General features: G+C 40.7%; 1 protein-coding gene across 2 annotated transcripts in view; it reads left to right on the forward strand.

The window, feature by feature from the left end:
* Positions 1-11697, forward strand: part of LOC147628000 (uncharacterized) — a 70146-nt gene extending 58449 nt beyond the window's left edge. For both annotated transcript variants that reach the window (XM_086814970.1, XM_086814971.1), the window contains exon 5: positions 11121-11697. In XM_086814970.1, coding sequence (XP_086671096.1) covers positions 11121-11487 — 367 coding nt within the window. In that variant the 3' untranslated portion in view covers positions 11488-11697. The remainder of the gene's footprint in view (positions 1-11120) is intronic.
* Positions 11698-26984: the final 15287 nt, after the last annotated feature.

Here is a 26984-nt window from a genome sequence, read left to right on the forward strand (position 1 = left end):
GACAAAAAGTTTTGGATGAATGACAGTGTGTATCTACCGTGTGCTACACGCACACAAGACTAGCTTCGAGGTTTGGGGAAGCTTGGAGCTAGGCAGGCTGATTGGCGAGCTGAGTTAGGGATAGACTAATGGGCGGGCACCCAAGTGTGGACGCCCGATGACCGGCCAAGAGCCTATAAAAGGGTGGCCGGGGACAGCCAAGACTGTGGGCTTGCCCACGGCTGTCATGGTTGGGAGGTGAGTCAGGCTTGCACCCCCATGTTATTTGTTTGTTTGTAGGTTTCGACTCTCGTATCAGGAGCGTTCACGAGGAGATCCGGTGGGGATTTGACAGTGGTATCAGAGCGTGCCTCGTGAACGAGCAAGTCGGTAGGTAGAGAAGATGAGGTCGAAGAAAAGGTATGAGTTCGAGAAGCTTGCTGTTTTTCTGTGCATATTACTGTTTTTTTCAGTCAGTATGTGCTTTTTCATCGAAGAAATCCATGAAGATGGAGATGGTGGTCTAAGAAGGGTTGGTTTGTTTGCAAGAAGAAGGCTAGATTCTTGTTTGTGCAGTTGCATGAACTAAAGAGAGAGAACAGAAAAAAAGCATGTTCCTTTTTTTTTTTGGTTGAACACGAGAGGGAGAGCGAGCGAAAGATGCGCAGTCGGATGCTTTTCGGGTGCTGCTGGTCACGTGTTGCAAGCGCAAGTATGCAGTCGGCCAAGCCTACATACAGGTTAAAAATAACAAATGCAAAACATTGGACGAGGCCATTCATTCAGCTCGTATCTATGATGATACAATGGTCTTTTCCAAGTCGAAACCCATTACCGAGCAGGGGAACAAGCATAAAAGAAAGTTCTCTGCACCTATGGCCAACACGACTGAAGGAAAGTCTTCGGACCAACCTTCGAAGAATTCAAGTTCGACACTAGTGAAGAAGAAACGACTCCTTAAAGCTTTGAAGCTCAAGAAGGAGGGACGTTATTTTATCTGCGAAGAAAAAGGACACATGCGTAACGAGTACCCAAAGCAAAAGGGTGCAAAGACCAACGCAGGACCCAAGGCAAAGGAAGCTAACCAGTTGTCTTTGACAGGTACGTCAGTTACTGTACTTTCTCGCCCTAGTACATGTTCTGATTGTTTGTTCAACTCTAAAGTTTTTGGCTTGCATGATCTTCTCCGAGTTTATGGAGAAGTGAATGGTCATAGAATTCACATTCTTCTAGACCCTGGCAGCTCACACAACTTTGTTAACTACAAACTTGTGCAGAAATTGAGTCTTGATACGACACCCAGCGATCATACCTATGAGGTACGCCTACTTGCGGGAAGGCAGGTATGGGATCGAAAGGTGGAAATGCTTCCAATCCAAATTCAAGACTACAAAGATACTCTGGAATGCTATGTTATGCACCTAGAAAATGTAGGCTTGTTATTCGGGATTGAGTGGTTTAAGACTCTTCAAGTCCAGATAGATTGGTCTAGTCATATTTTTTCTTTTCAGCATAGGCACATCCAGTATAGTATTTTAGGTGATTGTATTCATCCCTCTCAGGGACCTCTTGTAAATACAATTGATTTTGAAAATATAATGGATTCTTCTTTATATACCCCTTTTCCTTTTGTGTATTGATTCCACTTTCTTCCTTTCTCATCCCTTCCATGGATGTAAATGAATTAAGTGTGTTTGAAAGCAAAGAATTACAGAAGATACTTGATGTATTTCCTAAGGAACTGCCATCGGGTTTACCACTTGAACGGGCCGTAGATCATCGTATTTGATCCCTGGTGCTCATCCTGTCAGTATTCCACCTTACAGGATGAGCCAAGTTGAGGAAGATGAGTTGGCTAAACAACTCGAAGATTATTCGAGGATGGGCCAGATCCGTCCAAGTAAATCACCTTGGGGTGCACCTGTGTTGCTTAGAAGAAAGAAGAACAACACCTGGAGAATGTGTATAGATTATAAGAGATTGAACAAGCTGAGAACCGTTATCCTCTCCCTAGATCAGATGACCTGATTGACCGGTTAGTAAGAGCAAAATATTTCACGAAGATAGATTTACGTACTGGCTATCACTAGATACGTATTCATGAAAGGCATGTCGAAAGAACCGCCTTTCGGACTAGGTATGGCCATTACGAGTATCTCGTATTACCTTTTGGGCTAACCAATGCTCCAGTCACTTTCCAGCAAATGATAAACGATCTTTTTCGTGAACATTTGGGAAAATTTGTGGTGGTGTTTCTGGATGATATTTTGATATATACTCGTACTCTTGAGGATCATGTTAGACACCTCACGATTATCTTATCTATTTTAAGACAGAATCGACTATATGCTAAGTTAAGTAAATGTGAGTTTTTTATGACAGACATCATTTACTTGGGACACAAGATCACTAGAGATGGATTGAGCATTGACTATGATCGAATTCAGAAGGTTTTGGACTGGCCTATACCGGGAACAGTGAAATAACTTCGTTCTTTTCTTGGTTTTGTTGTTTTTCTTCGGAAATTTGTGCGGGAGTACTCTCAGCTCACACTATCGATGTCCGACTTATTGAAAGGTTGTGGACGTAAGTCAAATCAGCCTATCACTTGGAATAACGATTTGGATATTGCCTTCAGATAAAGTCAAGGAAGCACCTATCTTAGCATTACCTGATCCTAGTCGGCCTTATGTTCTTGAAACTGATACCAGTAACTATGCCATCGGGGCTGCTCTATTTCAAGATGGTAGACCGGTTGCTTTTGAAAGTAAAAAGCTAGACGACACGCAATCTCGTTGGCCAACCCTTGAGAAGGAGCTTTATGCTGTGATTCATGCTCTCAAGGTTTGGAGACATTATTTATATGGCTCCAAGTTTGTGGTATTGACTGATCATCAGTCTATTAAGTATGTGTGATGCGGATGATTTGAGAGGAAGGAAAGCTCGTTGGGCTGAGTTAATGCATTTTTTTGCAAGATATACAAGAAATGTTACAAGTTGCGAAAGAATCTATTAGAAGTGCTCAAGATCGAGACAGATTTTATTCTAATAGACATCGTTCACCCGGAGAGTTCTCTGAAGGAACGATGGTGTATTTGCGAGTTCTGAAAGATTCCGAGACTTTACGGACAGGTCGGTTTCCGAAATTATCCCCTAGATACTGTGGACCATTTTGTATTACATGAAGGATTGGTTCAGTTGCATATGAATTGGATTTGCCTTCTCATGTGAAAGTTCATCCTGTATTTCATGTCAGTAGACTTAAGGAAGTACTGGGTGGAACAGATCAGTTAGTTACTCCTCAAGAAATCATAGATGTCGAGGACATGACATTTGTTCTGCACGAATTTGAAAAGATTCTTGGATTTCGTGAAAGAAGATTGCGTAATACGCTTATCATGGAATACAAGATCAAGTGGAAAGAAGATTGCGTAATACGCTTATCACGAAATACAAGATCAAGTGGAAGGATCGTGTTGAGGAGGACGCTACATGGGAAACATTGACTACTCGTCAGAGAGATTACCCTGGCTTTTTAGTAAGCTCAGGAGTGAGCTCTTAGAGGAAGGGGAGTATGTCATGTGCACAGTGTGTATCTACCGTGTGCTACACGCACACAAGACTAGCTTCGAGGTTTGGGGAAGCTTGGAGCTAGGCAGGCTGATTGACGAGCTGAGTTAGGGATAGACTAACGGGCGAGCACCCAAGTATGGACAGGCGGGCACCCAAGTGTGGACGCGTGACCGGCCAAGAGCCTATAAAAGGGTGGTCAAGGTTAGTCATTAGTGATATAGAGTCTCGCGTGATTTGTGAGAGCTCTATGGTCTGGAGCCTGGATCTAGTGCAGACGTGCACCTGCTTTATGAAGCCGAGGCTGGCAGCAATCTCGAGGCCCGCGAGGGTAGCTTCGTGGCGGTATGGGACGTCGCGAGGTGGAGATTGGTCGGTAGGTCAACCTAGTTAGCTTAGCTCGTGGCTTGGTGGGGACAACCAAGACTCTGGGCTTGCCCATGGCTGTCATGGTTGGGAGGTGAGTCAGGCCTGCACCCCCATGTTGTTTTTTTGTTTGCAGGTTTCGAGTCTCGTATCAGGAGTGTTCACGAGGAGATCCGGTGGGGATTTGACAATTGGGCGCCCTCTCCACTTATGGGAGAGGTGTGACTCCTGTTGAGGTGGTCCAATGGCCACCCATTATTTGTATGGAAAGGTTTATCCTCTCCCTCCCTTCTAGGAAAATAGGCACCTTTTTCATGAGGAGGTGAAGGAAGACAATTTTCAGCATAACCAATCCATACACATACTTTTTGGCATGGTTTCTTGCTTCTCCAACTCTTGGATCAGTCGGCAAATTAGTGCTACAGTGCTGTCCAGCCCTTGGGAGTCCTTGTTAGCTGCTATCTCTTGGAAATGTACCTGTTGAAAATACTTTAGAGTATTTCTATTGCCGACAATTTGATCAAAAGCTGATTTCTTCTCTCAAAATCAATTCAGCGGTAAGAGCTTATTCAAGTTCTCTTTACCTACTTTACATCTGCATGCTTGACCATTAAGATCTCCTATGACTCGGCCAGCACACACATGCTTGTGTATGGATGCCAATGAAGCATAGTTGTTTGTGGCAAGACACTGGGGATTGGGGAGTGAGGTTCTTTGCGACAAAAGCTTTGGAATCAGCCCTGACTTCGACAAAACATGTTTACAAAATGTTTTCATTGCATGGACATTAAGGTAGTTTCAAACGTACGAAACGACATGAGTTTAGTACGTGGTATAGAATGTGGCCAACCGATAAAGTAAGTCAAAAACGTTACGTACTTTACAATGTTAAAATCATATATATGTGTGTGTCTGTGTGTGAGAGATTGGTCAAGAAAGGTCGAAGTCTATATCTAATATCCTTTGATAGACAAGGAGTGATGTGTCAACACATGTCACATTCTAGCATTTCAACCTATCTAAGAAATTCAAAATTAGCACTCACAACATAAACAATGTCTAGACATACCCAAATACATCATGATTGGAATTTGACAATTCAAGTGATAGTAGAAACAAATGATAAATCAAAAGCAAATGACAATGTCACTGTCATGAGCTTAAATGGGCTATACAAAGCAATAGCTGAACATAATAAATAGAAAAAAGGACACGGGAAGAAATCAACACACAAACGTTTTTTAAGTTTGAAACGTTTGGAAGTCCAAAAAGTACTAAATAATAAAAAAGGGCTTTAAATGCAACCTTGATGGACGTCATTGGAAATCTGGCATGTGATGCCCATGAAGCTTCTACCTTGAGAAATCCTTGATAATACAATCATATTAGAAGGGGGCGTCCTTTCAGCCCTATTGCAGTGCCATTTAAATTTCAACATTGTTATGTTATTTGGTTTTGTGCCATTTCATCTTGTTTAATAGTATTAATAGTTTAAGTGTGTTTCAAGATTATGCTCAACTCTTTTTGGGGTAATTACACCCTTAGTGAAATATGTGCATGGGCAATGGACGGAAGGTGTGTCCCATGTGTGTACTACTCCAATCTCAAAGATTTCTCCACAACTCAACCGCTTTCTTGGACTCTCTTTACTATCCTCAACATTAACTCGACATCCCTTTGCTTGGGGAGTCAAGATCATGAGATGCTGATGCGTGGCAGTGGACTTTACATAAAGCTACATTGGAGTTGGGTGGTGTCTCTTGCTCAGTTGATTTGGCATTATCGAGCACTGGGAATATAGGCTATTTGGATCAATGAGTGGTGTGGTGGAAGAAGAGGCTATGAGAGGTTCCTGTTGATTTGAGGAGGGTCCATGCGATGGGTCGTACCTTACACCCGTCATGTTCCCTCCATCAAGAAATATATTTGGATGATTGTTGACGATGAGGCTTAGTGCAAACTTGAGATAGCGGTGCCTATTCGTGCTAGATGTGTCTACTATAGGCAGAGCCCATGTGTTGTGCATGGGCATGGTAGAGTGTGCAAAAGGTTCTTAGGTTCTAAGGTTTTGGGGCATCTTGAGGAATATTCTTGGGTGCTCACTTTTATGTACTTTTGGTGCCCATAAAAGGCTCAATCATTCTCACTTGTGATCCTTGGTTCATTCTCACTTTTGCCGTTCATGTGTGTTCAACTCTGCTACTCTCATTAGTATTAATCATATTCACTAGCAATGATCACCATGCGTAATCACCACTTGTTTCCACTCTCCAAATCCTAATTCCAACATGGTATTGGAGAAAGGTCTATTACAGGAAGAAGCTCTAGCCCAATGTTAAGATTTTGAAAGCTCCTCGTCTAAGAAAAATGCAGCTTTCAATAATCTACTTGTTTCTCACTCCTTACAGCTTCTCTTCGAAAACCAAGCATAGGGTGTTCATGCTAACTCATAGGGCTTCCCGCCACATCAAAGGGCTCAGCCTAATTCAAGCAAAAAGGGCTTCAAAAAATAGTTTTTCAGTGCGGAAATGCAACAGTAGAAACACAAAATCAATGCATGTAGTTTGAAATGATCAAATTCCTTTTAGCCATCAACAATTGGGTGTACAAAGAGTTGGCACACCAAATCTCGAAGCAAAGTATCCGTCGGTTGAGGAGAACCAAGCGTTTCACTTGTTTCAGCCCATTGTCATGAAGCATGTGATTAGCACTAATCATTTTGAGTTTTTTGGTGTTTCAAGCTTCAATTCACAAGTTTATGAGTTGCTCTTACTCTGATTTGCATCATTTCTCATAACCCCTCTCCTTTGATGATGCATGATTCTCATTTTCCAAAACACACTAGTTTTTTGCCTATCTTTTTAAGGGGGAGATTCGCACTAATCATCATTAAGGTGTCATTACCTTTGTTGTAAGGGATTAGACACTACCATTGAAGCTAATCTCAATTGGTAAGACCTTCCCATATCAAAAAATGGCATCTCATTCCATGATTTTTTGGATAGTTTTGATGGCAATGTTCTCTATACTTTACCAAAGGAAGATCGAGTCTTTCACTCCAACAAAAGCATCAACAAAGGGCTTTCCAAGAGTAAAGCCTAATCATGAAGAAGAAGATTGCTCCATCAAAAGGAGATCATCATCAACAAGCAATCCAAGCAATGACGAAGAAGCGGCCTTTAAAGAAGAGGCCAACCTCATCAAAAATTATGAATGGGACCTCTAAAAGGCTTCCTTGAACCAAAGCCACTTACATAACATCCCTACTCTTTTGTAAAGCCTCGCCTTGGCTAAGTTCGTGAAACCTAAGCCAAAGATTGCTAGGTAAATCCAAACATGTCAAAGGCTAAGGTAAAGCCGGAGATTGCTTTGTAAATCCACATGTGTCTAGAGTAATAGATAATCATTCGAGCAGCAAGAGTGTTAGAAATAAGCAAATAATTATCCATCAACACTGTGCAAAAGGTTCTAAGGTTTTGGGGCATCATGAGGAAGATCCTTGGGTGCTCACTTTTATGTACTTTTGTTGCCTATAAAAGACTCATCCACTAATAGAGAAAACACACTTGTGGTCCTTGGCTCATTCTCACTTCTGCCATTCATGTGTGTTCAACTCTTGTGCTACTTTCATTAGTATTAATCATATTCATTAGCAATGATTACCATGAGCAGCTTGTAACTGCTACTCTCAACTTCTTGCCAGACTCCTATCTCAGTTTTCACACATCCATCAACCTATCTATGAGGGGTGATGCAAACCCTTTATCTTTTGATGAGTTGGATTACTTCTTCAAGAGGAGCATATGAGAAAGAACAAGCTTAAAAGAGGGGAAGAACAAGATTTTCTCTCTAAAGGCAAGGTGGATTGTGGAAGGGGAATGCTAGGAAACATGTAGTGGTGTAATGTGCACACATAAAATATTGTGTGTTAGGGATAGTGCACACATGCACATAGCACCTTTATTAGTATTGATACACATAAGTGCACATCTAGATGCACACATGGCATGAGAGCATTTAGTTGCTATTATCTTTTATACATACATGGCATATATTTGGTATATGGTCCTAAGGCCATAACTTGTAATAAAAGGAGGCATAAACATAAATAGTAAACATGCTTTCCACAAATCTTGACAACTTCTCTGTAGCTTTCCTAATCCCCTTGTACTCCCGATGATTATCTCTTGGCTGATCTCTCCTGTCACCTTTGTGCGGGACCAACCCAATGTACACGAGCTCCGTGGATTTCTCGGCCTTACAGTCTTGTATCGGTGTTTTGTGGAGCATTATGCCCGGGAGATCAATCCTTTGAGAGATGCTACAAAGGAGGATCGGGTATTTTGTTGGACTCCGATTGAGCAAGCTTGTTTTGAGAAGCTTAAAGTGATTATGTCATCTACTCCCATTCTCTGGTTTACCGGATTCGGATGAGCCCTTCATGATTTTCTGTGACGCTAGTGGAGGGCGCCTTGGAGCAGTGTTGCAGCAACATGGGCACCCGGTTGCCTATGAGAGTCAAAAACTTGGTCGTGTTGAGTTGTGGTATTCCACATACGACCAGAAGCTGGTTGCGGTGGTGCACGCCCTTCGGAAGTGGCACCACTATTTGAGTGGTTCGGAGTTCCAGATCTGTAGGGGATCACGAGTTTCTTAGATATTTGTTGACACAGTCACAACAGGACTTGTCTCCCCGCAAATTATGGTGGTGGCATTTTATCTCACTTTACCTTTCATATTGATTATTTACCCGGTAAGGAGAATGTGGTAGCTGACATGCTGAGTCGAAGGCCACATCCGGGGCACACTGTGGAGAGTTGCCATAATGATTATTTCATGCCGATGAAGGTGATGTATGTTGAGGATCCGGATTTCAAGGAACCTTGGAGCAAATGTGTGAATAGCATTGCTTTAGAATACACCATTCGGGATGGGTGGTTGTACTACAATTATCGACTCTGCGCTATCAAGGGCAGTGATTTCCGCAAAGTGCTTCTACATGTGGCTCTTGATGTTCCTGTTTCAGGACACCGTGGCAAGGGCCCGACATTGGAGAAGTTACTCTGTCTTTTCTTTTGACCTCGCATGAAGCAAGATATTCATCAGTATGTACAGTTTTGCCAGGTTTGTCAAAAGTCAAAGCCAGACACCAAGAAAGCTGCTCGTAAGCGTCACCCATTGCCAGTTCCAGAGTTGCTGTGGGAGGACATTTCCATGGACTATATGGTTGGATTGTCGAAGAACTGAAGGTTCCAGAATGATTGTATTCTTACAGTCGTTGATCGGATGAGTAAGCAAGCCCACCTTATTCCTTGCAAGGCAGATGTAGATGCTCAGGAGGTGGCCATGCTTTTCATCTTGGATGTGTTCCGCTTACATGGACTTCTGAAGAGGATTGTCTCAGATACGGATCCAAAATTCAATGACAAACGGCCAGATCGAGAGCATGAACAAGACTATGATCACAATGCTGCGGTGTTATTGTCAGGGGCATCAAACTCTATGAGAGGAGTTCTTTCCATTGGTGGAGCATGCCATCAATGATACAAAGTAGGCATCGACCAAGAAGACTCCCTTTAAGGTGGTATATTGTCGTCCGATTACGACTCCGATGACCCGAGCTCTCGAAACTTCCATAGGGAACTATGGTGCAGACGAGGTGGTTTCGGATTTGGACCAAACTATTGCAACAAGTTCGGGAAGAAATACGGAAGGTGCAGAAAAAGCAAGTCTGATAGTACCTTCAAAGAAGGAGATTGGGTTTATTTGAGGATTGTGAAGTAGAGACTCAATCAGTTCCAAGAAGTTGCTTTCAAACTAGCTCAGAAGAAAGGCCCATTCAAGATTATCAAGAAGCTGAGTGATGTAGTCTTCAAGCTGGAGTTACCAAGCCATTGGTGGATGCATCCGGTGTTTCATTTGAGCAACCTTGTAGAGTATCATGGGCCAGAGGTGAGCTGCTTCTCGTCGAAAGCCGCTCCAGTATCTCCTCAAGTTCAAGGGCTACCCAATCCAATAGGCAGTCTCCCGCGTTGTTTAGAGCTTATCAAGAGGCCATGCAGCTGTCCTCAGCTGCGTTGTTAGTAGGGCAGAATGTGACACGCCTATGAGTATGTAGGGCACAACTGGACATCAGATAGTAGCTGACAGGCAGAGTAGGCAGACATCATAGATGGCACGTGGATGCGAATTGCTAGCCAGGAGTGTACAATAGGTCACAGGGCTGTGCTTTGATGTCTTGACTCTTTATTCTCAACCACATCTTGTACTTGAATTTCAGTTGTATTACTTCTTTCTTGTACATAATACAGAGCAGTAGTTTAGGGCTATTGTATGCGCTATATGTGTGATACCGCTGCACTCTTCTTTCTCTCTGGAAAACCCTAGTACATAGGCACCAGTGTTCTACACTTCCTTTGGCAGCTTTCCTCAAACAGGGGTTTACACTTATAGCTTGCATGTGATGGTGTGTTCCTCATGTTGTATTGGTCCTGCCTTTCCTTCTAACAGCTTGTCCTCGGTCTCTTTGCTTTTTGGAGTTGTGATTTTGAAGAAAGAGGACGGGGAGAGAGAGGAGGGGGGGGGGGGGGGGGGGGGATCTCTTGCATGATTTTCCCATCTTTGGAAAACTCGACACTGCCTTGGAATACCAGAGACTGCAGTGTGGTGGTGGTGGGAGATCCGTTTCATGGCTAGAGCAGTTTGAGGCGTCTCCAGGTAGTGCAGTGATGGGTGCACTCCAGCACTATCAACTGCCACAACCTTGCGCCCAAGAGTCTCTCTCTGATTTAGGATAAGAACAGGAAGTAGTATTGTGGCTGCCTTGGAAATCAGAAGGTTGACCAGTGCAAGGTTGAACGGGAATGCACTTTTATGTTCCTCCACAAGGGAGAGGTCACGACAATAATGAAGGCCAGCCACCATCTTTGTCCTCAAGTGCAGAGGGCTGGAGCAAAGCGACTTTGAGTTGTTGGCTCAAGTAAAGATAGTTAACTGTTCGTGAATGCTGTCACATCTATTCTAAAAGTGAGGGATAACACACAATTTACTTGCGTTGTTAGTTGGGAAGGTATTCTATTTTGTTTCTATGTTGCCATATTCCCGTCACTCCTATTATTTTTACTGTACCAGCCCTTTTGGTTTCAAGCTTCAGGCCTGTGCATATGTGCTTCATTTTTAATACAATTTTCACTTTAACCATACAGGCTGAATGAGGCAAGGCTTTCAGCTGAGCACAAACATGTTGGTGGTGTTTCAAGTCCCCTGGAACTTCAAGAAGAGGTAAGCTTCAGAAGATGTAAACCAGCTGTGCAGAAAAATAGCATGTCAAATGATGGAAATGCCTACATTGAGGAGATGATAGCAAGTGAAGGTAAAGTGGACGGGGAGGGCTTCAATGATCTGAGTGACTTCATAGTGTGCAAGGAGGGCAGGGATTATTCCAAATGGATACAATCTATTTACAAAAAGCGGAAGAAGAAGCTCCGAAGGACTTACTGGGAAAGGTTGAAAGCAAAGAGGGCATTAGTTTCTCTTCTAACGTGTGAAGGTCAAGGTAATGACCATTTTTAGCTCTCGAAACAATGTAACTGTAATCCCCTTTTTCCATTCGTTTTAATGTGCACTGCAGGTTGTAGCATCTCCTGGCTATACACGTAAAAACTTGCTTTGTGCAAGTAGGTATTGATCTCCAATGCTCTTTATCTAGAAGAATGTCCAACAGACTTGTTTTATGTAAGAACGATAAACATAAGAAGTAAATGGTGAGAGGCTAAAACGTCACGGAGAAGATGAGCATGTGCACTTGAGACACATGTGAGGTCATAGTATACAATCACAACATATGCCAGAAGAGTGGAGGTAAAGTGATGGGGTAGTTCCTCTCGAAGAATCATAAAAGTTCCAGTCAAAGAGTTCAAAAATCCTTTTGAAGAATCATAAAATCAAGGTAACGACTGCTCAGGAAGATGCGTGCATCGTGTATCAAAATGCTCATGCCATATGTTGTCGTTTACTAAGTCAATTCTCCTCGATCCTCTCTTTTCAATCGTCATGGGGAATCATGTGATTTTATCCGATATAATTCACTGTGCAAGAAGTTTCTCAGGAATGAGCACTATACTTGGAGCATTGAAGGAGCTATTTAGCAAGGGTGAACTCAAGTCTTAATAATCTAAAGGTATTGATCTCCAATGCTCTTTATCTAGAAGAATGTCCAACAGACTTGTTTTATGTAAGAACGATAAACATAAGAAGTAAATGGTGAGAGGCTAAAACGTCACGGAGAAGATGAGCATGTGCACTTGAGACACATGTGAGGTCATAGTATACAATCACAACATATGCCAGAAGAGTGGAGGTAAAGTGATGGGGTAGTTCCTCTCGAAGAATCATAAAAGTTCCAGTCAAAGAGTTCAAAAATCCTTTTGAAGAATCATAAAATCAAGGTAACGACTGCTCAGGAAGATGCGTGCATCGTGTATCAAAATGCTCATGCCATATGTTGTCGTTTACTAAGTCAATTCTCCTCGATCCTCTCTTTTCAATCGTCATGGGGAATCATGTGATTTTATCCGATATAATTCACTGTGCAAGAAGTTTCTCAGGAATGAGCACTATACTTGGAGCATTGAAGGAGCTATTTAGCAAGGGTGAACTCAAGTCTTAATAATCTAAAGTAGTTAAATAGTTGGAATTAAGCCATTGTTAGTGAAATCTTGATTGCTACTTAAATTTCAGGGATAGTAAGAGCGATGAAACTAATCTTGATACAGTACTAGTTGAATTTAACTAATCAACTCACAGTTGTATTGAATCCAAAATCTAGGTGATGAAGTGTACTTATTAAATTGTCAAGCTTAGTAGCATAAATAGTGATTGCTCATTTGAGTCATTTTAACTTAGATTGCTATTGAAACTCAATGGACGGAGTAGCAAGAAGGGGAGTATAACCACAATTAAGAGTGAGTATCAAGTTTTTGAGTTGATCTTTAGCCTAACACTTGGGTTGTCAATCCACTAATAGCCATGTGGAGTAAATCGATTAAAATCAGGGATAAAATGAACGACTAGGGAGTAAATTAGTGATGAGCACATCCAGTTATTGGATTCTAAATCACTCTTGATTATGAGGTGAATGAGTCAGCTCACTATTTGGAGATTAAGGAATCCATAGTCTCCATTGTCCACACTTAAAAGCCTTCGGTCATCCTAAATCTCCTTAAATGAATCTCCACCTTCCACATAGGAAGATCAACCACTCTAACACTACTCCACTCCACCCCACCCACGACACATTGCCATGTCTACTGGAGCTTGGACACGTACGATGCCCAGCCTGCGTGTGCCACTTCTCACTCCATCTTTTGTGTGGCATGCATTTGCAATAGTCATTCCCTTTTTGTCATGTATAATCCATCTGCATCAACCGAGTGCCATCTCTCGCAAATGTAAGGCTCTTATGTGGCCAAATATACAGAAAAATAATGAGTCCTATATAGGATTGAGTGTTGATATGTAAAAGGAGAAGTTAGGTGTAAGCTTGTGTGGGAAATCTTCTTGTCTCGCATTGGTCTCTCTCTCTCTCTCTCTCTCTCTCTCTCTTGATGATTGGAGGAACATCATTGTACTACTTGTTTGTCTCATAGGCCAATTTTTCCCTTTTGCAAACGTTAATATATCTTTCTTTCTTTCTTTTCTTTCTCTCTCTCTCTCTCTCTTCGAACCTATCACCCCCCCCTCTCTCTCGTCGAACCTGTCGCCTCTCGCCTGTTGCCCTCTCTCTCGCCTGCAGCCACACAGTCACCCAACTTTCTCTCTTTGAACCTGTCGCCTCCCTCTCTCTTTGAACCTGTCGCCTCTTGCCTGCTGCCCTCTCTTCTTCCTGTTGCCCTCTATTTCTCTTCGAACCTCTGTCGCCTCCCTCTCTCTCTTCGAACCTGTGTCGCCTCCCTCCCGTCTGTTGACCCTCTCTCTCTCTTCGAACCTCTGTCGCCTCCCCCTCTCTCTTCGAACCTGTCGCCTCCCTCTCCCGCCTGCTGCCCCGCTTGCTGACTCTCTCTCTCTCTCTCACTTCGCTTCCTTCGCCTCGTCTCCTTCGCTCTCGTGTAGCCGCATTTGGCCTCTCTCTCTCTGGGAAGCGTTGCAGACATGCACAGAGCTCTTCCTATGGCCAAGGGTTAATTAATATTTAACTCGAAACCAACCTTTTTCAGCCCAAGACAAGATGGAGAGGATTGACATTGAAGACCTGATCAAGGTAGCCATCCAACAACACAAGAAAGAGACGGACAATGCAAATAATATGGTCAACCGGAGCCTTCTTGACAAAGTCAAGAAACTTGAAGCGCACATAGCAGCCCCCCAAGATGCAGAGATCGCAAATCTCAAGATAGAGATAGAAGAAGCATGTGCTCAACATAAGCTCGAGGAAGGTGAAATTTAGCCCGTCATGATGGAGGAGCTGAACACCATCAAGGCCCAAGTGAGAACAAGTAGATGAAATGGAGAAATGGATAGAAGTGGTCAAGAAAGGTAAGAACAAGGAGGCCGAAAGCACATCTACCTTGAAGATTATCAACCTAACCATTGAGCAGGAACATAGAAGAAAGACAAGGGACCTTCATGTGCGGATCACGGGGCTTAAGGACGGTGACAATGTAGAGGAGGAAGCCAAAGATTTATACACATGCATGGGCATTTCGAGGCCTACACACACGGGGGCTTGGAGAGTGGGCAAGAAAGACAGGAATGGAGGAGAGAGCTCTCATTTTACTACGCTTTCCCACCTTGGAGGCCAAGAAGGATTTCTTGGCCAAGGGCTCTGCCCTTAAGAAAACGGGCATCTTTTTAGGAGATGACCTCACCTTGGCATAGCTAGCACATATGAGGGAGTGCATGCCGGAGATTAGGGCAGCCAGAGAAAAAGGGAAGCTAGCATTTTACAGAGGAGGCAGAGTGGTGATACTAGAGAGACGCACCACCTGACGGTGCGAGACCTATGGGACCAGTTTGAGACTTGCAGTATGGAACTGCAAGTCAACGGAGCATTGAGACTGGATGTGGGGGCCTTTGAGGACAGCTTCAGAGATAGGGACATCATCTTCTACTCGAAGACACATCAGGCCGCCGAGGCAGCACATTACCGAGAGTGGCGGGATACAGATGGGAGACGACTTGTAGATAGGAGGCCCGTTCGAAGCATGGTGGTCGCGGATCTGGAGGAGTCGCTGTTCTTTTTAGAGAGGTGCTTCAGCCACTCATCCATGTTATGCGCGGTGATGAGAGCGCGGGTACATGTGGATCAGAGTGAGGGCAGATGAGGTTAGACTCCTATACATTGCTATATGTTACTTTCCACCCAGCACATCTCATTATGCAGCGTCCAAGGGGCAATCTCCATATATGATTCTAGATGAGGACATATGGGAGTTCTCCAGGGAGGGAGATGTTATTATACTTGGGGACTTTAATGCTCGAACGGCTCAGTACCAGACCTCTTTCTTCGACACTTCGGAGATGTTGAGAGAGATAGATGTGGAGGAGATGTGTTTGACCCGGAGATCACAGGATGAGGTAGAGTGTACTGAGTATGGGAGATGCCTCTTGGAGATGGGGACTGCACATGGGCTGGCCATTTTGAATGGCCTAGAGAGGTATCCACTTGCCAGTGGATTTACTTGCTTTCCACACAGACATGGGGCCACCACAGTGGATTATGCTCTAGCCTCGCCAACCTTCATCTCGAGTATCTTGGATTTTACGATTGGCCCCAAGCCCATCGGAGTTATAGTGGATCATGCACTTCTCTCCTTTACGGTGGATTTCCACTACAGTACCCGCCAAGTTGGGCAGTCCTCCTATCACTCGAGATATACCTTCTGTAGAGAGACTGATGGAGTATACATCACAGAGATCTACAGCTTGTTGAGTGCAGAGGATCCACAGAGGCCATTAGCAGAGCTCACATAGATCCTGACAGAGGCTTTACAAACAGCTCTGCAGGGCGACGGCCTTCCCACACGCAGCCCACAGTACGACCACGTCCTGGGAGCATGCCCCAGAATAGTTGGTATGATGATGACTGTAGGGAGCTTAGAGCCCGGCTACAAAGAGAGGTGGCCACAGGTGTTACTACATATAGACAGTCACGCATCATCTTCTGATCCCTCATTCGGCGGAAGAAGAGAGCATTCTTAGCTCGGCTGGAGAGAGACATCTATCAGTTGTTTTTGAGTCAGGATTCTGGGGAGGCTTGGAGATTGCTTAGAGAACACCCCCCGCCTCCGGCCATTACCTCTCCAGATACATGGGGCGAGTATGCAGCCTCCCTCTACACAGTACCATGGCAGCCACCACTATCGAACCCTCCAGAGCCTTGTCCACCCACTTCTACCTTCTTCACAGCAGAGATGGTGAGGAGGGCCATCAACAGATTGCATATAGGGAGGGCACAGGATCATGAGGGCATTGTAGCTGAGCATTTCATACATGCTAGAGATATGATTGTAGACTTGCTAGCTCTCATGTTTAATAGAGCCATGTGTGAGGGGTTTCCTGGGACTTGGAGTTCCACGATTGTGCCGGTACTCAAGTCTGGAGATCTAAGCCTGCCGACTAACTACCGCACCATTATGATTGGTCACTCGTTGGGGCCAAGATATATGCCTCTATTCTTGAGTAGGAGTTGAGCAGATGGGCAGAGAGACAAGGGGTCCGAGCTCAGGGACAGGCCGGTTTCAGGAGGAGATTCTCTACTTTGGATCATATCTTTACCCTCAGGGCTATCATTGAGGAGGGCAGAGCACATGGGAGGAGGATCTACTGTGGCTTTGTGGATTTTCGCAAGGCCTTTGACACAGTGCTGCTGCCCAGAGCTAGACTGATGCGCAGGCTGCAAGACTTGGGGGTTCCATGTGAGCTCATTTGGGGTATTATGGCACTTTATGAGACAGTAGTTGGGCAGGTGTGGACTTCAGAGGGTCTCTCCCAACCAGTACACTCCACTATAGGGGTGAAACAGGGCTGCTCGCTCTCTCCGACTCTATTTGGACTATACATTGATGAGATCTCTGATTATATTGGGACACGAGGGGACAGAGGAGCCCAGTTGGCTGGCACTTGGATACCTCTGCTCTTATATGCTGATGATATTGTGCTTATAGCAGACTCACCAGAGGGTATGCAGAGGCACTTGGATACTTTACATGCTTATGCACAGGACAATGGCCTCTCAGTTAACCTTGGTAAGACCAAGGTTATGGTGTTTAACACTACAGCTCAGTGGGTTTGGAGATCAGCGCCTATTTTCACATATGGGCAGGAGACAGTGGAGTATGTTGACTCATACGGGGGGGACCCTCCATTGTCGCCTACGGATCGCGGGTTCTCGAGGGACCAGATTATCCACTTCCAGGGAGGAGAGGTGGAGGGGCATGACTTCTTCTATTATTATGGTGCACCTGACGAGGGGGCCCAGCCCTCATGAGTACCTATATGGCATGACATGCTTCTCATGATGTACACTTATAGCATGCTGCACAGTTTTTTGATTTTCATTTCAGTTTCAGTTCTAGTTTCACACATTTCAGTTTTATTATGCTTTACGATGAGGCTCCCGAGCGCATCGACTTATGTATTCATGTATGTTTGACATGTGTCTCATGGACCCGTTATGGTCCTTCGGAGACAATAATAAAATTTCATTTCATTTCTCAACTTCATGCTTGAAAAGCGATCCTCATACCTGAAGGTAGACATGGGTGTGTTATCATCCAGTTGGCAAATGGTCCAAGAAGGGTCTCCACAAGGCCATTAGTGGACTTGAGAAGCCTTTAAGTTAAACCGAAGAGCTTGTCGGTTGGTCAAATAGTGTTATTTTAATTTAATACATGGCTTCCTATGATATAACAACATCAAGAAATCCTTCGTATCATCAAAAAAGCCAGTAAACACTCTGTTTCCCAAGAAGGAAGCCCTCTTCTAAATTCTTATGAAGACCAAATTTGTTCCTAGATCTCTATGTCAACCTTAGGGGGGGAAAAAGCCACGTGTTTGCAAATATGACTTTTGCAACTTATGGAAAGAGGCGGGGTAGTAATTTGACGAACTTTATAGCATATAGCTAAATTGGTAGCACTTCTATGCAAAATACTATGGGAAGCTCTTGGAATACATCAACACTATGGTGTTCACTTCAAGGAAGTTGAAAGTGTCTTGGTTGAATTGCCATAGCATTGCGTGCCTGATGACCCTTCATGGCTTATCACACACCCTTATGGCAAATATAATTGGTTACACCCACAAGAATGGCTCAATAATCGTCGGACCACCAAGGAAGGAAACGGTCAAAGTTTGGGAGAAAATGAGAAACATCTACAACTTTTAAATATTTGGGAGAAAATGCAAGATTGGTAATTTCTAAACATGGACATGCATGTATTTACAATCAAAATAATCAATCCACTTAGTAGTATGAACATATGGTCAATCGTAACTTAAGGTTTCTTTTATGACTTCCACGTTTCACAAGAATGAGTATGCTTGCAATAAGGGACATTCCTCTCATATCATGTCTCCCGATGGTGAGGGAAAATGTGAAAAATGGATGGAAAGCTCTTGTTGTATAGATCAATTTTCTTCTTTACAACCCTCACCTATGGCCAAGTGAAGTTCACTTAGATGATGTCTAGTAGCTAGGGGATGGTTTTATGTGATGAATGCGAAGATTTCTTTAGGATATAAAACTCTAATTTTTATTGCATGTCAATCCTAGCCTCGGATCTAAACTTATAAGGTTTTGTAATTGCTTCATCCTTGGTTGTGAAATTGATGTGCCACATGATGATAGGGAATGTGGACATGTGGTGCAAGGAGATTCTACCATGTGATTCAAGGAAATTTGCAAGTGGCACAAGGAGATTCTTACCATGTGGTGCAAGGTGATTTTGACATGTGAGATGAAAGGAGATTCTACCAAGTCGAGTAAGGAGATTTTGCTATGTGGCCCAAGGTTGATTTTGGGATGTGTCACAACAAGCACATTTTGCCAAGTGGTGTTGGAGATTCCATGTGATGTAAGGAGGTTTTGCCAAATGGTGTAAGGACATTCTTCTATATGGCCCATGGTTGGTCTTGTCATGTATCACAAGCCAAGTGGTACAAGGAGACGTGTAAGGTGGTTCCACCATGTGGCATAAAGAGATTTTGCCAAGTGGTAATTATTTGAGGGTGGGAGGGGTGGAGATAAAAACAATCCAAGGACTAAGATTTAATGTGTAATTAGATATTAGCTCACATTAGAGAGAATCAAATGGGCATTAAACCTTGCCTCCTTTGGTTTCATCACAAAGGAGCTATGCACTTGGGTAGAGAGCGAAGAGGGAGAGAGCTATGGAAAGCTCTATCTCAACCTCAACGCCAATGTCAATGCAAGCATGGGAGATGGGGGAGATGGAGATGGCGATGGCGATGGCAAAGGAGGAAAGGGAGAGGGAGAAGAGGGTAGCAAGAATAATCACTCATACTCACTAGCAAGTAAGCATGCATCAAAGAGAGGAAGCAAACACACAAGCAAGCAGCGCCACAAAAATACAAAGCTAGACTCAATTGTAATTATAGATTATATGTTTTCTCAATAGTCAAAATGATTGTCCAATCATCCAAGTCATGTTCGAGGGTCCAAAAGCTAGAATAAGCTAATTCTCTAGGCTTTGTGTATATATTCTACTAATGTTACAAGCTTAATATTCGATAATCACACGTCGTAAGCTCGTAGACATGCCAAAAATCTTATTATATGAAGTGCTAGAATGGATACAAAAAGATGTGACCAAGAAAGGTGATGCCACACGTCCGGAGTAATGACTAGTAGAACTATCACTAACATTAATTGTTGATGGAATCAATAAATGAGAAATAAATCATGGGATTTAAAACAAACTTTTCTCACATTTTGAATTCTTTGCATGATTATCTTGAAATTATAATAATTAATTGTTAAGGTAAAATTAAGTAACTTTATTATTAATTAGTGTAACAATGGAATTATTTGTATTTGGAAAGTGAATTAATCGTTAATTAATTTATTAATTTGAGACTAAATAAATACAACTATTAATTTAACTTCTTTCAATCATTGATTATTCATTAACCTCATCGATCAGACTCAACTCTTACCTTTAAGCTTTTGATGAATGTAAATCATTGCCACTTATTAATCCATATACAGAGTAGCAAGTAACAATTGATTTATTTCATTATTTTGCTTACTTTCTTAGAAAGATTCTGAGTTTGTGTGTATTTAAACATGGAAATCAAACTTGGCATTTTTAATCAATTTAAAACTTCAACCACCATAAGGCTCACGACTACTTTCATAAAATCAAGGGTTTCTAACTCTTCAAAAAACAAGAGATGTAGGTGCTTAGGACCCTCATGTGTGATGCTTATGTCTATCAATTTTGGATAGCTTGAACCTTGAGGATTCTCATTGTAAGATTTGGCTAATAATTATCTAAGATATACCTCTATTACTCAATTGTTATCATTTTCTTTATGTATCAACATAAAAAAGTAAACTCCGTGTAGAAATTTTTTCCATTGAAACATCATATAAATTACTCCACCCTTCTAAGAATCCTTCCTCTCACTTGGATCATCTTGAGAAACATTAACTCCCTTTATTTGTTTAATTTTTCTCTCTTGGATTCACCAAAAAAATTATGCATTTATAAAGGCGCCCTTCAAGGGATTTCAGTCTCTTTCTTAAATCAAGGAGAAGTGTTAAAAAAAGTTTTAAAAAATATGCAGACTCTCTCTTCTTTTAGAATCTTTTAGAAAATATTTAAATAGATTAACCCTTGTTTATTTGTCAAAGTGTCCATTTCCAAAACAAGACCCAATCTTGGTAGAATCTAAAAATATTAAAAATTACTTATCTATATATAAACAAAAAAATGTATATTTTATTTGAATTGAATTCTTAGATCAACCTCCTACCTGTGCTCCATTATTATGATATAGATTTGAGCTTTTTGTGCTTGTAAAGGTACAATATTTGTAAATCTATCATCTAGAAGTTAAAGTTTGATTTTTCTTTTATTTGCACACTTTTTAATGCTTTTAGATTTAATTCATTTCAAATAAGAAATATTTAACTCTGAATAAAAATCTTAAAGTATGAAAAAAGACTCTAAAATGTATATTTTATTTTCCTATTCACTTGTTAGTCTCTTTGGACTAGCAAGCCTTATCAAATATATATGTGAGGGTAATCATGGTTTCTTGGGATACACTAGAAGGCTTGTTGATTAATTATATAATGTATTTGTATCTTTTTAAAGTTTGGTACATAATAATGAAGTAAGAGTTAGACAACTTGTACAAGAGAAAGGGAAGGAAAGAGAGTCTGATAGTTTATACGATGTAGTTTATAAAGTGCAAGTTTAAAAATGTTTAACTATTTGGTGAAGTTGATAATAATATCGAAAAGAAGTATCATAAGTTACAAATAAAATTAAGTCATTGCATTTCATTTGGAAATCATGAGCGTATAATCAAATAAAAGCTTATAGGTTATTTATTACCCTTTCTTGATACATCATTACATGTTAAAATATAGTTTGTAGCATGTATAATTAAAAAAACATGCTAGGGATATTAAGTAAATATTTTGAGTTTAGATAATAGTATGGATTATAAAATTAGGAGGATATTAACAAAAGATGTAATACAAAAATCTGCACTCCAATACCTTAAATTTAAGTCAATAAAGGTTTCTACCTCTTTCACGGCAAAACTATGGCACTTAAAAGATGCAAAGGTCTTAGAGCTTACCAAGAACTTTTTACGCACATCTATAATACACACACTTATAGGTCATTCCTAAAGGACTGCACAAAATTACACATATATAGTCTTTAAGCTTAATGAATTAAACAACTTTGTGTTAGATGTTCACAAAGAACAATAAGCAATGGTGAAGTTTTATAGCATGATCACAATGGAGTGTGGTGATGTACTTAAACTTGTTGTGAAATTAGATGAAAGTGAAGTGATAAAAAGTCAAAAGCTTGAAAGAGTTAGCTTAACATAACATTCGATTTAAACATCTCAAGCAATCATCAAGACCACTTCAATCAAAATGAAATATTGTAACTTGTTGCATTTGGGGTAATTTCAAGCAACTTGTTGCATTTGAGGTAATTTGGAAAGGACTAAATAAATAGTTTTTATGTAAAGTTATAGAGGAGGGTTTTTTAATTCAAAATCCAAACAAGTATTTTTATAGAAGGGGGAAAACAATTTGTGCAAAAAAGGAAAACAAAAAACAAAAATAGAGGTATTTTAAATGCATGCACATGTGCTATTAGGGTTTTACCCTAAGGAACTAATTAAATCCTTCCCCTTTTCTAAGACCTTTATGCCTCACAGAGTTGCACTTATCTCTTTAATAATTATTTTCAATCACAAGTGTCCAAAAGATCATGAGGTTTTGAAGCTTGTTATTATATCAAACAAAAATCCTTTTTGTGATAAAATGTTAATCAGAAATAGTGAATTCCTTAAGGTTGAAGACCATATAAGTATTCAATTTAATAGCAGATAAATGAATGTTTATTACCAGATCCAATGGTTGAAACACAAAACTTCCTTGCTTGTATTTAGCTTTATGCTACAATCCATGTGTTAAAAAGCGGACATATAATTTGTTTTGATATATTTTTTTTGTTTATGTAAATACTTTTCTTTAAAGTGTTGGTTAGAGCTTATGCAAGCAAATATTTTATCAGAAAGGGTCTATAAAAAAGGTGGTAGATGCCTTGAGCAAAATTGGAGATGTAACACTGATTCGAGTTGAGCTTTATAGCTTAAGAGCTTGTATATTAAGGAGATAGATTTTGTAATTAAATTCGAGATACACTCTAGGTTGGGATGACCTTTTGTAGCTTTGAGTTATTCTTAGAATTGTGGACGTCTCTTTTTTTACTTTCTTGATCTCACTCTAGGCTGGGATAACCTTCAGCAACTTTGAGTTATTCTCAGGATTGTGCTCTTTTTAGTTTCTTAAGCTCAACTTCTACTTGAAAACCTTCTCATTTGCTGCTTGAAGTTGTTGTTGGGAATGGTTAAGCTTTCAACACTCATATTAGATAAACTTATCCGAACACTTCATGTCATACGGACACTTCATGTCATTTTAGGAGTACTAGTGGCATGACCCGTCCTCCCTGACGGGGCAAGAGTAATCTTGCATGTATAAAAACAAACAGCTCGTCCTTGTCGATCGCCAATTAGTACAATGGAGAGAGATTGTTGCCCGAGATTCAAAGGTCCTTGAAGGGTGAGTAGAGATAAGCCTTATATATATATATATATATATATTTAAACGCCTGTCCTTGAAGGGTGAGTAGAGATAAGCCTTATATTTGAAGCCCATGATGGACCTCATGGTCCTCAACTTGCCAACCTATATATGAACACATTATGCTTGCCATATATATCCATATAGAAGCTCCTAAAGCACCAAACTTTGCATATAAATATACATCTAACATTCCAACCCAATAAATGTTGGCAATCTTAACACACTTGAACATGGCTTTAAAACAATCTTCGGGCAATTGGATTATCTCTCCTTGGAAGCCTATACTCCTCGCCTCCATCTGGCAAAATATATTTAAGATAAAAACATTAGCTATTGAAGATATAATTTTCAAAGAAAAAAAGAAGGATAAGGATAAAACCTCACAATTGGTGGATCAATATTTGAGGCAAATGGTGTTTGAACACGTTTGTAGAGACAGCAAATCGAAAAATTTTGTATTGTCCAATGCCTATGCATCAAAAATCTAACTTATTAGGCTTTTCATAGTCCACAAACATTACACATACATGAAGTTGACCCGCAATCTTAGATTGTAAATTCCAAGGAGCCCAAAGCTCTGGTTGTAAGTGTCTTGACCATACAAACCTAGCAATAATCTGAGTTCTAAAAAATAAAGATATTTCCTGTTGCAAAAAGAATTTATCCAATAACAATATAAATGTATCAAATAAAACATAAAAAGCTACATAAAAAGGAAGTTTCTATATATATATCGTAAAACACCGGTGCTCTCTAATAGTTCGATAATTAGAGATGTTATTGCTTGTCCTTCCCAAAATGGAGGGTCTATAATTCAGCCAATATTAAATAGATTTTCAAAAACAATAATACCTATATTATAGCAACCGTTAAAAAAATTACCTTCAATATCTTGTCTATCACCATAAACAAATGAAAATGATCTCCTTGCCACATCCATCCTAAGCAATGTACCCTTGATATCAAATATAATACTCATTACACTAATCATTTACATAAGACTTTAAGGTCTCTCTCTCTCTCTCTCTCTCTCTCTCTCTCTATCTATATATATATATATATATATATATATATATATATATATATATATATATAGTTTTGTAAGAGGTCTTGCATGTGCAACAAAGCCTGATTCTTTGCTATAGAATGATAAACACCAACATCCACACACCCTCTGCTACAAGGAATGGAAAAAATCTTTTGAAAGTTTCATGGAGAATTTGTTCCAAAGCTGTCCAGGGTATATAGGCTCACAAAAAACCATTATAATGACAAACAATTGACGTAGTTGAAATCCTGTATTCTGAATTATAGCTTCTTGGAGACACATATACCAATCCACATCACTCTTCAGCACCCCTTTGGCTTCACATGCAACCTTAAAACAGGGGTACAAATGTGCATTCACTTTTCGCAAATCCTCAAAAGATTTACACCCTTTGCACACTGTGAGTAGCATGCGTAAGTAATATTACTCACTTGCACTTGGACTAACATTATACATACGTCCGATCATATTTTCCCTTTCCCTTTTAGTCCATGAGTGAAGAGCAGAATTCCACATCCACTTGCAAGGGAAATCAACATATAGTAAGGTATTTGCATCTGCATACAATTGATTGGCTCTGAACCATTCGGTGAGAGATGTTCTTTGGTTTCTGTCACAACTAATCACATCACGCAAATCATCTTGGTCATTAAATAGCACATTATTGTGCATCCGGAGATGAACATGTAACCTTTGTATATCAGGCTTTTTATCATGCAAATCATATTGATATATGCGCCAGCATGCCTCTGATGCAGAAACGTACCGTGCATCCGGAGATTGACTAACCTCATCAATAACCCCATTTTATCTTGCAACTCTATAGTAGCTCTATCATGTCTTTTGTATATATACTTATGCAAATACTTTATAAGTGTAATGGTAGAGCATACTTCTATGTTAATATGGGATTTGTACCTCATAAAGAGAAAAGGGTTATATGGAACAACCCATAGACTATCCACCGTATGATCCTTTATTGTCATCAATACTAGTATTCTCGCAAAAATTCCGAGGGTACCGATGTTTGCAACTCCCATTAACCATGCAAGGAGATTACATATTTAGTTCACCATATGTTCCATGGACATTACAATGACTAATTATGTTGTGCAATCTAGGAAACATCACCTTGTTCAGGAAGTTCAGCACAGACCAACATATCATAGTGAGCAATCTCAATCGATTTACATCCACTTTCCAATATTAATAATATATGTGCATGTGGCAAGCCTCTTTTTTGAAATTCAATAATAGAGAAATCTCGATATCCTTCCAAATATTGATTTTTTCACCAATAATTGCATCATGTCCTTATGCTTCTCTTAAAAGACCCGTCCAGTCAAGTCGGGTTGATCTTGGGCAACTTGACCCAAAAATAAAGCATTGGTTATTTCATCCCACTTAGGATTGCAAGTAAAGGTAATAAATAAGTCAGGTTTATCCATCTTCCTAACAATAGCCATTAAATCCTGGTACAATTGATGCATATGTCTATGCTCCCTAGTATATGTAGATGGCAGTATTACCCTATGTCCAGCAATGCCTGCAGAGACTCTATTGACCCCATCGCTTAAATTTACCATATCTGCAAGACCTTGGTATACTTCAGCGCGCAATGCTTTGTGGTTATATTGTATCCACACTAATCTGGATTCTTTCATGCTACTATGTACTATTGTGCAAAAGTTGACCACTACGGAGAAGACATGCATTTGTATCTTCCCCTTATTTGTAGTCTATATGCATAATATTATCGTTGAGTTACGGTCTTTGTCTCCTCATTTGAACCTTTTCTATTCCTACCATTGAGTGGAATTCCAACATGCCAACCATCCTCTCCTTGAGGAAATAGAAGAACATATAATAGAGGCATATATGAGCAGTGCAAGTTAGATTTTTTTTTGATAATCATGTCCTTGACCCGGCATGATAGCTTTTACCTCAGTTCCTGTAGGAACCAAGTATTGCCTCGAGGTTGATCGCTCTTCAGTTTGATGACCATTCTCAAATTTGCATGTGGACTTGACAGCAACAGTTCTCTCATTGAATGAAGTGCACGGGCATACGGATTATGTCCATACATCATTGTTTGTAACCTTTCAAGAATGTTATGATTTAAAGACGGCATCCCATGAAGTCTATTCTCTAATTCATGCTCTGTATCATACACATAAAGTTGGGCAAATCAAGGAGCCACAACTCGTGTTTCATCAGGTATTACAGAACCAACACGATGATAGGTGGTACGATGGATTCAAAAATTGAATTGAATACTCCTCTTCCCTAGCGAACTGACTATCCAAGTGAGCACCCAGTGAAAAGAATGCCAAGGAATTATTATAAGAGCATATATTCTTTTTGTATTCCTTACTTGCATTATCACTACCAAAAGTAACAACTTAACTATTGTAGGAGGTGGATTTTCCAAAGGTAGTAAAGAGACCTTCCCACTTCCACAACAGTGTTTGCCCACATATTATCCAAGCTTTCTTGACGCCTCACATTTCCAAATTATTGCACCACAAAAATGACACTTATAAGAAAGGGATCCTAACGAGTGGAGTGCAATCTCTAGAATATACCACCATAGTTGCTCTAGGTGCTTAACATTCCGAGGAAATGAAAGCACCCACCTAAAGAGTGGCATTCAGA

The sequence above is a fragment of the Cibotium barometz genome, chromosome 20, assembly GCF_041138505.1.
Source record: "Cibotium barometz isolate CiBa-2024 chromosome 20, ASM4113850v1, whole genome shotgun sequence".
NCBI lineage: Eukaryota > Viridiplantae > Streptophyta > Polypodiopsida > Cyatheales > Cibotiaceae > Cibotium > Cibotium barometz.